The sequence below is a fragment of the Podarcis bocagei genome, assembly GCF_964188305.1.
Source record: "Podarcis bocagei genome assembly, chromosome: 4".
Lineage (NCBI taxonomy): Eukaryota > Metazoa > Chordata > Lepidosauria > Squamata > Lacertidae > Podarcis > Podarcis bocagei.
In genome coordinates this window covers 68,354,079-68,370,492 of record NC_138128.1, presented here as the reverse complement: position 1 = coordinate 68,370,492, position 16,414 = coordinate 68,354,079, and the positions used below count along the sequence as shown (strand labels likewise).

General features: G+C 41.2%; 1 protein-coding gene across 1 annotated transcript; it reads left to right on the top strand.

Moving 5' to 3' along the window:
• Positions 1-2,199: 2,199 nt before the first annotated feature.
• LOC308584733 (putative lysosomal acid lipase/cholesteryl ester hydrolase) lies at positions 2,200-14,576 on the top strand. The gene is made up of 10 exons (XM_081189741.1): positions 2,200-2,229; positions 2,911-3,019; positions 3,413-3,530; positions 4,749-4,947; positions 7,469-7,578; positions 8,255-8,391; positions 11,299-11,445; positions 12,118-12,189; positions 13,342-13,407; positions 14,120-14,576. The coding sequence occupies exons 1-10, from the start codon at positions 2,201-2,203 to the stop codon at positions 14,351-14,353; spliced, it is 1,221 nt and encodes a 406-aa protein (XP_081045867.1). The 5' UTR covers position 2,200; the 3' UTR covers positions 14,354-14,576.
• The last annotated feature ends 1,838 nt before the right edge of the window (positions 14,577-16,414 follow it).

Sequence of the window (16,414 nt, the reverse complement as noted above, 5' to 3'; positions counted from 1 at the left end):
TAAAATATGTAAGGAAGTATAATGTACATTTCAATGCTTTGAACTGATTTTATAATGAAATGATTTTATTTTTTTTAAAAATCATATTTATTAGAGTTTCCAATAATATAGAAATATAACAGAAAAGAAAAGATAGAAAAGATAGAAATATATTTAAAACCTTACTTTCATTACCTTCTTTCTAGGACTCCCTCCTCCCCCTCCCGACTATATTCCCCTTTCATTAATTTGGTTCCACAAGCTCTCACTCCCAGTTTAAAACTTAATATGTATAACCCATTAACCAATTTAAATTGTACAATCTTACCATCGCCCCTCATCTTTAACAGAAAAAGAAAAAAGATTTTTCCCCAAGATCTGCCCCAATTTCCTTCCACGAATTCCCTTTTTTTAAACATGTCAAATCAAAATACCATGATATACAAAAGTTATATAAAGAAATAGAAGATAAAAAATATAAGAAGATTCAAAAAGTTGGTTACATAGCCTTTGGATTCCAAAACTCCCCCCTCCCTTCCCCGGTTTGAATTCCCCATGTCCATCAGTCTATGTGTTGTCAGCCTGGAGGTCTCAAGTCCATGGCCAGATTTTTTCCCATTCCACCTTGCCGGTTTTCTTTTAATTTGTTTGTTTTAATGATGTTTAACTTCAAAAATCTAGTCTAATAGAGGTCTTTAATTTCCTTGGTCTTTGTTGCTCCTCCCATTGTTCTTTCCGTGTCGTAGTTAGTCCTTTGTTCTTTTTATTCCTTACTTTCTCAGGTTTCTTGTCTTGTTCAGCTGCTAAAACGTTCTTATTCCGAGATCTAGTATCTCTACAGAGGTTTGTTGTTCAGGAACAAAAACTTACGTCCAGTCCCTTCCTTTCTTCAATAGAAAATTCTATTGTCTCCTTTTAATGTAAACACCTCTGTAGACAAAATAGTATTTCAGTTTTGCAGCTTTCCCAGAAGATAAGTCCTGTGCGAATCCCAGAGTAATTTTCCACATACGACCACTTGTAATGTCCCGAAACCCCTCTAGGGGGATTGTAGTAACTTTGTATCCTCTAATCCAAAAGTCAAATTGTTGTTCCTTATTTTCCGACAGTTTATATCCATATTATGTCAAATTGTAACAGAATTAGCCAGCAAAATCCTTGTAACAAAGTCCTCTTTATATTCTCCAACTTTGACAGCTACTTTGACAGCTGTCAAAGTCTCCGTCTCTCTTCGCCAGGCTCTACGAATCGCCCCGGTTCCCAGGGGGGGTTGCATTTTCCCTCTCACCCTCCACTCTTCTCCTCCAGCACAATTCTTGTGATTTCCCATCGTGGAATTAATGATTTTTATCAGCAATAAACTTCTCTTTTGATCTTGGTTACCCAGTCCTTGTTTTAGAATGTTTACAATCAGGGGGGGACTGACTTCCTTTTTAGATCACCCCCGCTCGTGCCGAATCCGAAAAAAATTTCTTTTTTTCTCCTTTTGTACCCGGTTTCCCAATTACTCACGGGTTGTTGTTGATAGTCTGAATTTCTAATGGAAGAAGCCAGCGCTCTCCGTCGAATGTCATGCGGCTGCGCTCGGCAGGGGAAGCGGTAGACTCAAAGCACCACGCCACTCCCCGGCACCCGATTCAAAGACTTTAAAAAGGCTCCTTCATGAGTCGGGAGGGCGCTAGCGGTGCCAGCCGAGTCCCCATGTCCACGGGCTCCGTGCCCGTGGTTTTTTAAGGGTCCCCGCGTCGCCGGCGCGGTGGGACCCAGCCCCTGCCGAGCAGACTCCCTCCGGAGCTCGGAGGGAGTCTGCCATTCGGCGATGGCGCCAACCCGGAAGTCTATAATGAAATGATTTTAGAATGTTGTATCATTTTATTGTTGTTAGCCGCTCTGAGCCCGGCTTTGGCTGGGGAGGGCGGGATATAAATATTTTTTTTTTAAAAAAATCTTCTTCTTCTTCTTCTTCTTCCTCTTCTTCTTCTTCTTCTTCTTCTTCTTCTTCTTCTTCTTCTTCTTCTTCTTCCTGCCTTGCCTTGCCACAAGGCATATGATAGTATGTGATAATTCTTTTCTCATAACTGTTTTGCTTACTCTGCATCTGTTCCATAATTAACAATGCACCCAGAAAGACATGTTTTGCATAATTATACAGTAGCTGATGAAAGTGATCTTAAGCTCTTCAGTTTATTACAAACTAAGTCTTCTTCAGTGTGCATTAGAGATGTGGTTGCTATTGCTGAACAGGAACAGGTAAGCAAAAATCTTTTCTTCCCTGTATCTTTTTCATTTATTTTCTGGAGACATACCTTGGTCTTACATTTTAATAGCTTGCATTTAACAAAGTTAGACATTACTATCATAAAGTACAACCCAATCATCCAGTAGAAATTAAGGCTACTTGCACAAAATCTGCTGGCACAGAACTGTGGGGGAATCACAAATTGCATAAATGTGTACAGAATTATTTATACCTTACTTTCTGAATTGCATTTGTAGTCTGCCCTTCCTCCATAAGGAAAATACAATATTAAAAAATGCTTAAAACATTAAAAAACAGTAAAAAACATCTAAAAAGCAAAAAAACCAAAAATTTTTTTTAAAGCAAATTTAAAAACAGGTATAACAAACACAAATGTCATATGTTTTGGAATACCGTACTTGCTTATTCTTTCCCACCAGTGTATGGTTTCATTGTGGGTTAGAATTGAGCCTGCTTAGCCTTATTTCCAAGATAGTCATGACTTTTCCTCATGGGACAGATCTTTTTTCAGTATTTCCCCATAAACTATCCATCTCAGTGACTAATATTTTCAGAAGAGATACATTATTTCTTCCCTGCACAGCATCACCCGAACTAAAATTGCGCTCCCTGCCCAGGGCACTTCCCATCTTTGCTAAGGCGTTTGAAACAACAGATATTGTTTTACACAGGTCAGCGATGTGGCTGTTTTGGGCAGTGGTCTTCTTATTCCAACAGACAACAGAGTCAGAAGAATTCCTAAGGAAACGGCACTTGAATCCGCAAGAATTTATGACTATTGTGAGTTGCTTGTTCGGATGCATTTGGAAACAACAGGCTATTGCTAGGACAAAATAATTTGTACAAATTTCTTTTGACTGATATTCCAAAGCATTTGCTTTTCACAGAAGGATTTCCAGGCCTGCCTTAGTTACCCCAAAGAGGCTTGATGGATTATAATGGACGGATTTAGCTGACCCCAAGGCCAAATGACATGTTCTGTTTAATGCTTAATACATGGTGTATTGCTAGCCCCTTCTGGTTGCTTTTGTTCATTACAGCCAGAAGGGGAGGAAGGCAGGATCCAGGATTTTTTTCTCTTCTCCTCAGCACCATTGTTACTAAAATCCCATGTAGCACATCTAGATTTAGAATAAAGGTCTCAATTTGCTGAGAATTTCTTTGTTCTTGCAGAATGAAATAATCCAATATTGGGGATACCCCAATGAAGAGCATGAAATCCTGACAGAGGATGGCTACTACTTGCAAGCAAACAGAATTCCTTATGGAATGCACAGTTCTGGGAAGACAGGTAATTTTGGAATGTAACTGGGCTTTATAGGGTTTTGTTTTTTTAAAGGAAAAGTACTGGCAGGATTCCACATAGCCCAGAGAAAACAAATGTGTACATATAAATGCTCAGAATTACCATAGTTTCTGGGTTCAGAGTGGTTGAAGACAATAAGTCACATCCCACTGTGTGTGTTTTGATGTGATCTTAGAACTTCTTACCTACATTTTAAATGTCAGCACAGCAGCTTGTAACCTTCCGAAAGCTAAGAAAAGATGCCAAGGATAATTTGAATTGAACTCTGAACCAAACATGAACTGAACTACTTCATTTTGCAATTGGGCAAATGTGAGCTGGAAGAAGTTGCTTTCTGAGCCAATCACAACGTGGTGGCATGGACTAAATGTTTAATTTATGCCGTGGAGCCAGGCCGTGCTCAAGACATTTTGCTGTTTGATGTGAAGGCCAACAGCCCTCTCCAATCCATTCCATGTACAGAAGCCATTCAGATGAGCCAAGGGACAACATCATTCATTTATATTAGGATATAAGGGTTGGGAAGTGGGACACGGGTGGCGCTGTGGGTTAAACCACAGAGCCTAGGACTTGCCAAACAGAAGGTCAGCGGTTTGAATCTCCGTGATGGGGTGAGTTCCCGTTGCTCGGTCCCTGCTCCTGCCAACCTAGCAGTTCAAAATCACCTCAAAGTGCAAGTAGATAAATAGGTACCATCCCGGTGGGAAGGTAAACGGTGTTTCCGTGCGCTGCTCTGGTTCACCAGAAGCGGCTTAGTCATGCTGGTCACATGACCCGGAAGCTGTATGCCGGCTCCCTTGGCCAATAAAGCGAGATGAGCGCTGCAACCCCAGAGTTGACCACGACTGGACCTAATGGTCAGGGGTCCCTTTACCCTTTACCTTATAAGGGTTGGGAACAATAGGGCATGTAACATGGTAATTATGAAGCTCTTTCTTCCAACTTCCAACTCAAAATCCTCTGCTACCTGAAGCAACTGCCTCATTCTGCATACCAAACTATTATTAAATAGTGCCCAAAGGTGGGACAGCCATAGCACATCACCTAGTTAGACATAATTATCTCTTTCATATACATAATTGTATCTATTCTGGACTAGAGGAGATCATCACAACACACAATATTGATGAAGTGAACAGAAATTATCTAAAAGGTAGATTGTCTACAATATTATCTAATGCCCTTTTGCTTGTTTCCCCCTAGGTCCTAGGCCAGTTGTTTTACTGGTACATGGTGTTTTGAGTGAAGGTAGCACCTGGATTGTAAATCCTCCCAACAATAGCCTAGGATTTGCTCTAGCAGATGCTGGCTATGATGTTTGGCTAATAAATAATAGAGGTACCAGCTGGTCTAGAAGACACAAGACTCTGTCAATTGACCAAGAAGAATTTTGGAATTTCAGGTACAGTATAAAGAGACAACTTGTAGCTTGGATAGTTGAGACAATTATAATGACTGCTGTCTCTGAAGTACAACTGCTACCAACATATCTTTTTTCCTTGTGTTGTGTTAGGGTCCTTCAGTCCTGGAAAGATGGCCAATGGTGGATTGTGGTTCCTTTTCTTAGTCAACATCAACATGACAAATTTCATGACTGAATTTTACATGCAGACCGAATTTATTGGGCTCTAAGATGTCAATAAAGTGGTTTCCTAGACTGCCCTTGATGTGATTATACCATTCTGAAGGAAGTGGGTACATAGCTTAGGGTACTTTTGACCCCTTGCTTAAGAGTCAGGTGGCCATGATGCTACAGAGTGCTTTTCACCAGGTGCCCCAGCTGTCCCCCAATCTGGACAGGCATAGCCTAGCTTCTGTTGTCTATGCTCTGGGAACCTATAGGTTGGATTACTTCAACGCATAATACATAGGGCTGCCTCTGAAGATGGTTTGGAAGCTTCAGCTGCTGCAGAATTTGGCAGCCAGGTTGCTTACTGGGACAAGATGGTTTGAACATAATTCTGGATCCACATGTCCTTCCACAGTGGGGACATAGGTTTCTGGGTGGGAGTTGATCACAGTGGCTTCCTCTTAGTTTGTTTCTCCTTTTTGCCATGAGTTCGTGCTTCTTCAAAGTCCATGACACCTTTGATAAAGGCTTTTCTGCAACTGGAGCACTCACAGGCCAGTGTTTCCCAGCTATCAGTGGTTATACTACATTTTTTTAGATTTGCCTTGAGATCATTTTTAAACCTCTTTTGTTGTCCACCAGTATTTCACTTTCCATTCTTAAGTTTGGACGAGAGTAGTTGCTTTGCAAGATGATAATCAGGCATCTGAACAAGATGACCAGTCCAACGAAGTTGATGTTGAAGAATCATTGCTTCCACCCTGGTGATCTTTGCTTCTTCCAGAATACTGACATTAGTTCACCTGTCTTTTTAAGTGATGTGTACAATTTTTCAGAGACACCGTTGATGGAATCTTTTGAAGAGCTGGAGATGGTGTTTATAAATAGTCCATATTTCACAAATGTACAGTAAAGTTGGTAATACAATAATTGGTAATGCAATAATTGGTAACACAATAATTTATAAACAAGCATTTTGGTTTCCCTGTGAATTTACCTGGGAGAAGAAAGAAAGGCTCCCAGGTAAGACCTGAGGGTCCAGTACTTTCTGCGTGAGACAAGGGTTCAAGAGCTACATTTGAGAGGGGACTGGTTTTGTTTTTATCTAGATCAGTTCCATCTATTTTATCATGAAAAAGCTTTAATAAAATTTAGAAGACCTCTGAAGGAAGCACTGTATTGGGAAGTTTTTAATGATTGATGTTTTATTATGTTTTTATATTTTGCTGGAAGCCACTCAGAGTAGACCATCTGGGGAAATTTTGATCATGGCAGCACACTCTACAGAATATCACAGACAACTGACTCCAAAACAGGCATTTCCTGTTCTTGCCCCTGCACTGTGGAATGCCCTTCCCTCTTCCATATGTAAAGCATCATCAGTGTGATTCCGTGCATTGTTCCTGATGTAGATCTTCATTCTCCACTTGGTCATAATGAGGACATTTATTGCCACCTTGTCCCGGGTGTAGATCTTCACTCACTGCTTCCTCCCTGGAGGGAAGTGGTCCAATTTTGTGGTTTGCCTCCAGTGTCAGAATATATTACGCTAATACTACTAATATATAAGGCCCTGAACAATTTGGTATTTAGATTACCTGATAGATGGCCCACTCTTGTACAGTGGTGCCTTGCAAGACGAAATTACTCCGTTCCGCGAGTCTCTTCGTCTTGCGGTTTTTTCATCTTGCGAAGCACGGCTATTAGCGGCTTAGCGGCTTAGCGGCTATTAACGTCTTAGCAGCTTAGGGGCTTTAAGAAAAAGGAAACAAACTTGCAAGAACTCGCAAGACGTTTCGTCTTGCGAAGCAAGCCCATAGGGTAATTCGTCTTGCGGAATGACTCAAAAAACGGAAAACTCATTTGTCTTGCGCGTTTTTCGTCTTGCGAGGCATTCGTCTTGCAAGGTACCACTGTACTGACTTGTTAGTTCCTCCAGACATATTGTGAAGACACACCTTTTTTCCCAGACATTCCAGGATGTCTACCTCTTAGACTGTAGAAAAGGACTTCTGAATTATCATTTAAAATTAACACAGTTGTGTGATTTCATATAATTTAATACAATTCTTTAAAATTATCCTTTAACATGTGGACAATGTACATATCTGACAACCTATTGGGCTAGTTTAAGGGTGATATAAATATTTAAAGAAATAATAAATATGTATCTACTTTCTGTTTCCTTACTCTTTCCATGGGACAATAAACTTACTATGTCATCCTCCAGATGACAGGTTATCATACCTGACACCTGATGTATTGTATCTTTTGAATTTATACACTAGTGTCCATAATTGTATGCAATTGCAGACAGGCAACATTTCACCTATATTCTGTGTTTGTCTTTCAGCTTTCATGAAATGGCAATTTATGATATTCCAGCAACCATAAACTTTATTCTGCAGAAAACAAAGCAAAAAAGCTTGTATTATATTGGCCATTCCCAGGGAGGTACGTTGGGTAAGTTAAGAAGAAAGAGAACGAAATGGCTTTTATTTTCTCGCCTTCCTGCATTATCAGCATTATCAGGGACCTACTGGGGATGTGGTTAAGTCTCATGACTATTGGGAAGACTAGTTCAGAAAAGAAAAGAAAAGGAAAGGAAAGGAAAGGAAAGGAAAGGAAAGGAAAGGAAAAGTTAAAGCACAGCTTAAAAGGGGGGGGGGGAGAGAGAGCAGAGCTCACATATGTTCTATGAGAAAGTCTTTTCAGGATCAGGACTTCAGTAGTCAAATTGGGGCAGCATATACAGCTGCCATCAGTTCCACAGTCATGAAGAATGTCCATTTGTGGTGCGAAGGAGCAAAGATCAGCAGGCATAAAATAAGTAGATTCTGCTTAGACCTGATATCTGACACATTCTCTTGAAAACTCCAGTGCCTAACTTAGGCAGATGGACACCCAGCATCCCAAAAGAAAATTGCCCTGAATTTGTTGAATGACAGGCATTTCAAAAGAAGAGAGATGGGAAACCTTTGACCTTGCAGATATTTGGACTGCAGCTCCCATCATCCCCATCAAGCATGGCTGATGGGCTCAAGGTCCAGCAACACATGGAGAGCCACAGGGTTTTTTAATATCTCTTATTTGTTTGTTTGTTGCAAGTGCTATGTTTAGAATTATTTCTTTTTTCCAGGTTTTATTGCCTTTTCAAGCATGCCACAACTTGCTCAAAAGGTTAAACTCTTCATGGGCTTGGCTCCTCCCGACACATTGGCAGGCTTGAAAGGACCCTTTTCTTTACTTCTAAACCTTCCTCAAGAATTGACAAAAGTAAGTATTACTCAAGTTGTTGCCATTGTGCAGACCCAGAATTTTAATATATTTTTTTCTTATGCATCTTTATAGGGTTAGTCTTCCTGCCATCCATTTCATTTCTTTATCTCAAAGTTGAGTGTGAGCTTCGGACTTCCGGTGCGATCGCCATGTCCTTTGGCAGCTTTCCCATGGCACCAGACTCCACTTGTGCAATTTATCAAGGATAATATGGGGACAATTATCCCTGGTGACCCCCCCCCCAGGGCAGGGGGGATTTCTCACCTGCGGGTTGTCCGATATCTGCTGCTTGCTACAATGGAATGCGGGGGCAGGGACGCTGGGTGCTTAACATTGCTTGAATTGGAAACTCTCAATTGCCAGAGCCATGAGCGGGAGTATTCCTGTTCCTTAAAAAATATTTCGATTCAGACTTTGAAACAGGTGTGTTCTGGAAAGAAGGAGACAAAAAGGACCTGCTAAATAAACCAGTCACTGAGTGCTAAGGTTTGATCTGGAAAGGGCTTTCGTTGTTTTGCTGTGGTATACATGAGGTGAGCATCTGTTTCTTTTCTATACTTGCTACTTCATGACTTGATAAGCCTCACAAAGAAAGATTTAATTAACTAAATGGAATGCAAGAGGAACTGTACAAAAACTTGAGAATTTGAAGATTTATGGCGCGGATCTCTATAGAGATGTCTAACTGGAACTGGCAAGATATGAAGGGACTTTGTACAAAAACATGATTAGATATACTCTCGGCTTGGGATGATAAAATGGCACAAATTATGGTGCAATAGAAAAAGAAAGGGCCTCTCTAGGGGGGGTTGAAAACAACCGATGGATTACAACCAGGGAATATTTCTTACTTAAGATTTGGATCACATGGACATTTGTGGTATGACAAGGTCAGAGTCACCATGGACTTTTTTATTTTATCAGACATACTATATTGAGGATATAGAATATATAAAATCATATGTGAAGATACCATTATGGATCTCAACACTAGAAGCACTTCATAGAAAAGTGTCTATAGGCAAAGAGAAATGGTTAATATACCAAGAATAATTCTTCTTTGGCGATCACTCATAGCCCAGTAGGATTGTCTTCCAAGAGCACAGTCTTAAGAGGGAGTCCCTAAGTGATTGCGTCCTTCCACAGTGAGGAAATAGGTTTTCAGGCGGGAGCTGCTGATGGCTAGAGTTTGCCAGACATACCTTCCTCTTAGTTCGTTTCTCCTTGCGGCCATGAGTTCGTGCTTCTTCAAAGTCCATGACACCTTCAGTAAAGGCTGTTCTCTAACTGGAGTGTTCGCAGGCCAGTGTTTCAGAGTTATCAGTGCCTATACTACATTTTTAAAGATTTGCCTTGAGAATCTCTTTAAACACCTTTTGTTGTCCACAGTCTTATTGCCACCAAGTATTTTTATAGTGGAATCAGGAAGACTGTAAACTTAAAGAGGGATTTAACTTATATTAAAAAGACTTTCAGTATAGAAAAAAATTGACAGACTTTGAAATACAGTTACAGATAGGTAGCCGTGTTGGTCTGCCATAGTCAAAATAAAAAAATTCCTTCCAGTAGCACCTTAAAGACCAACTAAGTTAGTTCTTGGTATGAGCTTTCGTGTGCATGCACACTTCTTCAGATACCTTCAGATCTGAAGAAGTGTGCATGCACACGAAAGCTCATACCAAGAACTAACTTAGTTGGTCTTTAAGGTGCTACTGGAAGGAATTTTTTTATTTTGAAATACAGTTGTGTATGGATGATTAACATGTCATGGTCACTGTGAGTGGGTCTTCAATGTACAAATTGCTGTTGAAATTTGAAATGCAAGAATAACAAGTTAAGGAATGTATGATGAAACAATGGGGACATATTTGGATTAAGGGTTAAAATACACATTGCGTTCTCACTGGATGAGTTGAATAAGGTTCACAAATACCTGATAGAGAAGGTATCAGAAGTTCTTTATTGTCCTATCTTTTTTCCTTTCTTCTCCTTTTATTTCTATATATTTTCTTCTTCTTTCTCCTTTTCTCTATCTTTCTCCTCTTTTCTCTATTTCCCTTTTCCTTTTTTGATAATTTTATTTGCATACGCTTTATAAATTCCAATAAAATCTATTTTTTAAAAGGGAAAGAAAAAAGTGCCAGTGTGGTGTAGTGGTTAAGAGCGGTAGACTCGTAATCTGGTGAACTGGGTTCGGGTCCCCGCTCCTCCACATGCAGCTGCTGGGTGACCTTGGGCTAGTCACACTTCTCTGAAGTCTCTCAGCCTCACTCACCTCACAGAGTGTTTGTTGTGGGGGAGGAAGGGAAAGGAGATTGTTAGCTGCTTTGAGACTTCTTAGGGTAGTGATAAAGCGGGATATCAAATCCAAACTCCCCCTGCCTCCCCCTCCCCCTCCCCCTCCTCCTTTTTGGTGGCTGCTCCCAGACAGGATGAAGACTCTGACACAGTCAGGGATGCTAGAAAGGTATGATTGACATTCCAACCTGCATGCGACACAACCGGTACCATTTGCGTTCAGCTTCTGCCAAATACTCTGTTATTCATCTTACTGTCCTCTATTGAGAATGCCCTTTTCCAGGACCCACTCCCAAACTTTTTATGAATTATTAAGAAGGCCCCATCTGCCAATCTTAACACCTGAGAGGCTGTGTGGGAGGGAGGTGGTTGGAGAGCACCCCCTTAGAAATCTCTCCTCAGCTATCCAGAGCCAGGCCTACATCAGGACCTGGAAGCAAAATTGCCTAGAAAGCCCCGGCATATCATCTTGAGCGTGCTTGAAGAAAAGTGGTATATAACTGTAACATAAAGGAGATCTATTCCTAACAGGAACCTTAATGTTTACTTCCAAGAAAGGACGGTTATTTAGTAATACTTCGGATTTTTTATTTTATTTTTTTACAGCTTATATGGGGCAAAAAAGAATACTGCCTTTTCAGTAACAAAGTAAAAGCCATCAATGCCAAGATCTGCAGTTATCCAGGGATTGATAGACTTTGTCTTGAAGGCATTTTCTTACTTTATGGACACAATGAGAAAAACCTAAATGTGGTAGGTAGTTTTATTCTCTATCATTTATTTCTTTTTGAAAGAACTTGCTGTGTACATATACAAAACAACAAAAGAAAATCAATCAAACAAAATATAGTATTTGGCGTAATTTTGAGTTCCTTTACACTTCTCTTCCATGGTGAAATCCTAGCGGCCTATTCCAATAAATGCTAATCTTTCTTTTAAATTTTATTTTCAAAATTAACTTCACGTCTAGTAGGTAGTTGGTCACTTACTCGTCGCCATAGAGGAGGAAATGCACCACACTCCAAATATCAAAGAAGTCTCAGAGTGGCTTATTTTAATTGCTTATGCTAAACTCCAGATGCAAAGATAGGAAGAATTCCTATAGTGGGGCGGACTGTGACGAGGTGAACTTTCTGCCTGCTCCATGTGCTGTCCAGGTGCTCACTGTTGAGAGGCAACTTCAAGGCCCCTGTTCTTCCTTCTTATGGCTCTTTGTCAGCTGGATTCACTATGGGTGGGGGATACACATCTAGGTACCCAGACAGCTCTTCATCAGAAAGCTGCTTCCTTGTGCTACATGCAAGTGTCTGTATGCTGCACTACCTTGATTGCCATGACCTATTGCTTTGTAAATAAATGTGTTCCTTGAAACCTCTTCAAGAATGGGAATATAAAAAAGCATTTTCTTTCCTATCATTCTTCCAGAGTCAAGCAGATGTGTATCTTGGAATTTACCCTGATTTTACTTCTGTAAAAACTATCATACACTGGAGTCAGGTATGTTCTAACAAATACCTTCTCAGCATTTGAAAACATGGGAGTCAAAAGTCTGACGTTTTGACTTGCCTGTTTAGTTTCTTATGTTTGTGTTTTGGTTCTAAGGTTTCCATTTCATTTTATAAAAGTGTAGTTTTCAAGATTACTGGACCACTCAAAAGTTATATTCTAGCTACAGTGGTACCTCGGGTTAAGAACTTAATTCAATCCGGAAATCCATTCTTAACCTGAAACTGTTCTTAACCTGAGGTACCACTTTAGCTGATGGGGCCTCCTGCTGCTGCTGCACCGTCGCCATGTGATTTCTGTTCTCATCCTTAACCCGAGGTACTATTTCTGGGTTAGCAGAGCCTGTAACCTGAAGCGTCTGTAACCCGAGGTACCACTGTACTTCAATATTCAAACATGAACTGTAACAACTCTTTGGATTTCATGGGAAGAACACACGAAGCTGCCCTTTACTGAATCTGCCCATTGCTCCTTTGAGTTCAGTATTATCTACTGATGGGGGTGAAGACAGGAAAACAGTTAGTGGAACTGCAGGCAGTTAAAGGCAGAGCCCATTCTCCTTGCTGCTGTGTTCTACAAGGGCAACACCGAGACTAAGTAGGAAGCTGACAGGCAGGCAGGGGGTGGGTGGAGGAGGGAAGATGGAGGTTGGTGGGGTACTGCCCCATGCACCCAAGTTCACTAACATCCACTGGTGCTGGGAATCCTCACATTACGCAGAAGGTGAAACATATTGCAGTGGTCTTGGCAGCTGAAGATTAGTGAAGGCTGGGCAAAAGAAGAGGTCATTATTGTGGGCACAGGCACCAATTCTATGGGGTGAGGATAGCTCCTCTCTCCCAACATATGCGGGAATGGGGCTGAACTCCCTCAATCTTGAGGGGCCGGGCTCAGTTTTTTAACATTTTCTCACAAATGAGGATGATAGATATGTTAATAACCTTCTACCTGACTTTCTACGTTCCACTGTTTTAAGCAGAGCTTATGGTCCAATCATTGGCCAGGGTGGATGGGTGGGAATTCTGATAACCAAGATCCCAATAGTTTGATTTTTTTATTGTGTTTTCCATCTTTCAAGAGGCTTTTGTATTTTGAACATGCACCAAATTTCAATTTGTGTATAAGTGTTTTCCATCTTTTTAGGTTGCTAAAACCAACCAATTTAAGTGTTTTGATTATGGATCAAAGAACAAAGCTGTCTACAACATGGTAAGTGTTTTGGATGCTAATGAGAGATTTTGGCGGCAGGTTAAACATTAAATGAGAACCGTGTTGTGATTTCTGAATTCTTACATAATTCCTTTGGAAAAGACGCAGAACTGGTTGTAATTATGGGTTTATCTATGCAAGTGTATGCATTTAATGAGTAGCAACAGAGAAAACTGTCTTATGCCAAGTCAGACTATTGCCCCATCTATCTCTGTTCGACAGTGGAATTTGCTGCCAAGGAGTGTGGTGGAGTCTCCTTCTTTGGAGGTCTTTAAGCAGAGGCTTGACAACCATATGTCAGGAGTGCTCTGATGGTGTTTCCTGCTTGGCAGGGGGTTGGACTCGATGGCCCTTGTGGTCTCTTCCAACTCTATGATTCTATGATTCTCTATACTGTACTGATTTGCAGCAGCTCTGATTCCAAGCCCTACTAGAGAACCTGAGAGACCTATGACCTTCTACACACAAACCAGACCCTCCCTCTGTCCTGAAGAGCACGTCCTCCTCATGAGCCATGAGGGCTCTCATTCCTTTTGCTATTCTTACTGCTCCAGAGTAAGGAGTTGGATACTTAATAGATAGTTAAAGAATTATTTTCAAGGGACAGATGTTAGACATTCAATGTATCTGAAGATCCAAAAGAAGTCTTTAAAAAGAGGAAAATAAATAAAAGTGAACCTAATTTTCATCTTTCTGTTCTTTTTCTCAACAGAGTACACCCCCATTTTATAAGATAGAAGACATTACTGTGCCAACAGCTCTGTGGAGTGGTGGGAATGACATTGTTGTAACCAAAAAGGCTATTGAACGGCTGCTCCCCCTAATCCCTCATTTAGTTTTCTATAAGAATATTCCTGATTGGCAACATTTTGATTTTACCTGGGGTCTTGATGCACCAGACCAGTTGTTTAAGGATGTACTTTGTCTGATGCAAAAGTTCAAATAAAGTCTTAATATGAGGGGCAGAACATATATATGATATTAATGCCTTTTAATAAAGTCTTAGATTGATTGTTTTCTGTACTTATGTTCTTCCTTTCTGTCGCAAATAATATTAAAGGTGGCTAGAAATAACAAAAGGATCTAAGGAAGAAAAACACATAACAAAATTGATGGTAAAAAAGTAACAACAAGCTGGTGCACAGCCTCTAGTACTACTTATTATAACAATATGCATATTTATATTTTATTGCGTAACCATGCATTATAGAATAAACTTGCTTACCCGAGATTTCCCCACCCCCTTTAAAATGTAATAGAACAATTAGTTGCAAAGTAAAATGTACTCTGCATTTATATTGTTCAGGGTTGTCATATTGAACAGAATCCTAATTACAGTGGTACCTCGGGTTAAGTACTTAATTAGTTCTGGAGGTCTGTTCTTAACCTGAAACTGTTCTTAACCTGAAGCACCACTTTAGCTAATGGGGCCTCCTGCTGCTGCTGCGCTGCTGCTGCATGATTTCTGTTCTCATCCTGAAGCAAAGTTCTTAACCCAAGATACTATTTCTGGGTTAGCGGAGTCTGTAACCAGAAGCGTATGTAACCTGAAGCGTATGTAACCGAAGGTACCACTGTATCTAAATTGATTGTGCAGCAAATGTCTAGATGAGGTGTGAGTCCAGAAATTAGACATAAATCATACCAGTATTTTAAAAATGTTTTTATTGGTTTTTCACAGTAGAATAGTAAACACAAATACAAACAAAACAAAACTTGGAGTACAATTTGTTACAGTTGATAAAAACAATGAGCAACAATTTCATTTCTAGAAATCACTTTTGCTAATTGATTGAGCTAAGATGCTTCAAAGTATTTACCATATTTTTCGCTCTATAACACGCACCCGACCATAACACACACATAGTTTTTAGAGGAGGAAAACAAGGAAAAAAAATATTCTAAACGAAACAGTGGATGTATGATTTTTGTGGTTCATGCTGTGGCCACAGACATGTGATCTGACGGTGAGTTTGGGGTAGCCCAATGCAAAAATCCTGAGGATCCATGTGGATCCGTGCTTTGTAACCACGTTTTAAGTGGGGAGGGAAGGAAAAGCACTCTAGGGACAAGGAACACGTGTGAGGTGGATGGAGAAGAATGCTGTTAATAATGCAAAAGAGGGGTATAAGATGAGAAGGCTCCTCTCCTCTCCCGCTTTGCTCCTTTAAAGGCTCTGCTTCTATTCCTCCTCCCCGGCTCGCTGAAAAAAACAGCTCCGGACTCGTGTAAGCGGCTCCTCTCCCCTCCCGCTTTGCTCCTTTAAAGCAAGCAGGCTCTCTGTCCCTCTCTCCTCCCCACTCAGCGGCTCTTCTCCCGCTTTGCTGTTTCAAAGCGAGCCACGGAGGAGGGAAGGAAAGGGAACCATGGATCCTCTGCTCACGACTGCAGCAGATCCCCCCCGCCACCCATAGGCATTCGCTCCATAACACGCACAGACATTTCCCCTTACTTTCTAGGAGGAGAAAAGTGAGTGTTATGGTGCAAAAAATATGGTAAAAGGTTTGGGAAGCCTATGCCACCCTGAAACCTGTGTCTCCACAGCCAATTAATGTATAAACAATTTGTCCCAACCTTGGGCCTCAAATAGTTGTGTGGTTAACCCAGGGCCATCTTTAGCAGATGTTAGTCTTTAGCCTTTAGTCTTTAGCGGCGCCGGGGTGCAAATACCCGCCCAGCACCCCCAAATTACCATGGGTAGTGTTGGCTGGTGCACTGCCAGCCATGGGAAGGGGGGGTGCAACTCTCCCTCATGCTGCTGCAGGACAGCGATCCCTGTAGAGGTATGGGAGGGAAGTTGCACCCCTTTCAAGCCTCTGCGGGAGGAGAGGAATCCCCACAGAGGCTTGGGAGGGAAGCTGCACACCCGCCATCCTTATGGTTGGCGGGGTGCAGCTGGTGGGTGTGCAGGGAAAGGGAAGGCCACTGGCAAAGCCGTGCAGCTCCCCCACTTGCTGGGGGTGCCCCTAAGAGGCCGGAGCCCTGGCGCAACATACCCTTAAGCCCT

Excerpts from the sequence above, each read along its gene's own strand:
- LOC308584733 (XM_081189741.1), top strand. The coding sequence starts at position 2,201 with ATGTGGTTGCTATTGCTGAACAGGAACAG. Across the intron at positions 11,446-12,117 it reads ATGAGAAAAACCTAAATGTG|AGTCAAGCAGATGTGTATCT; the intron begins GTAGGTAGTTTT and ends TCATTCTTCCAG. Across the intron at positions 12,190-13,341 it reads CTATCATACACTGGAGTCAG|GTTGCTAAAACCAACCAATT; the intron begins GTATGTTCTAAC and ends CCATCTTTTTAG.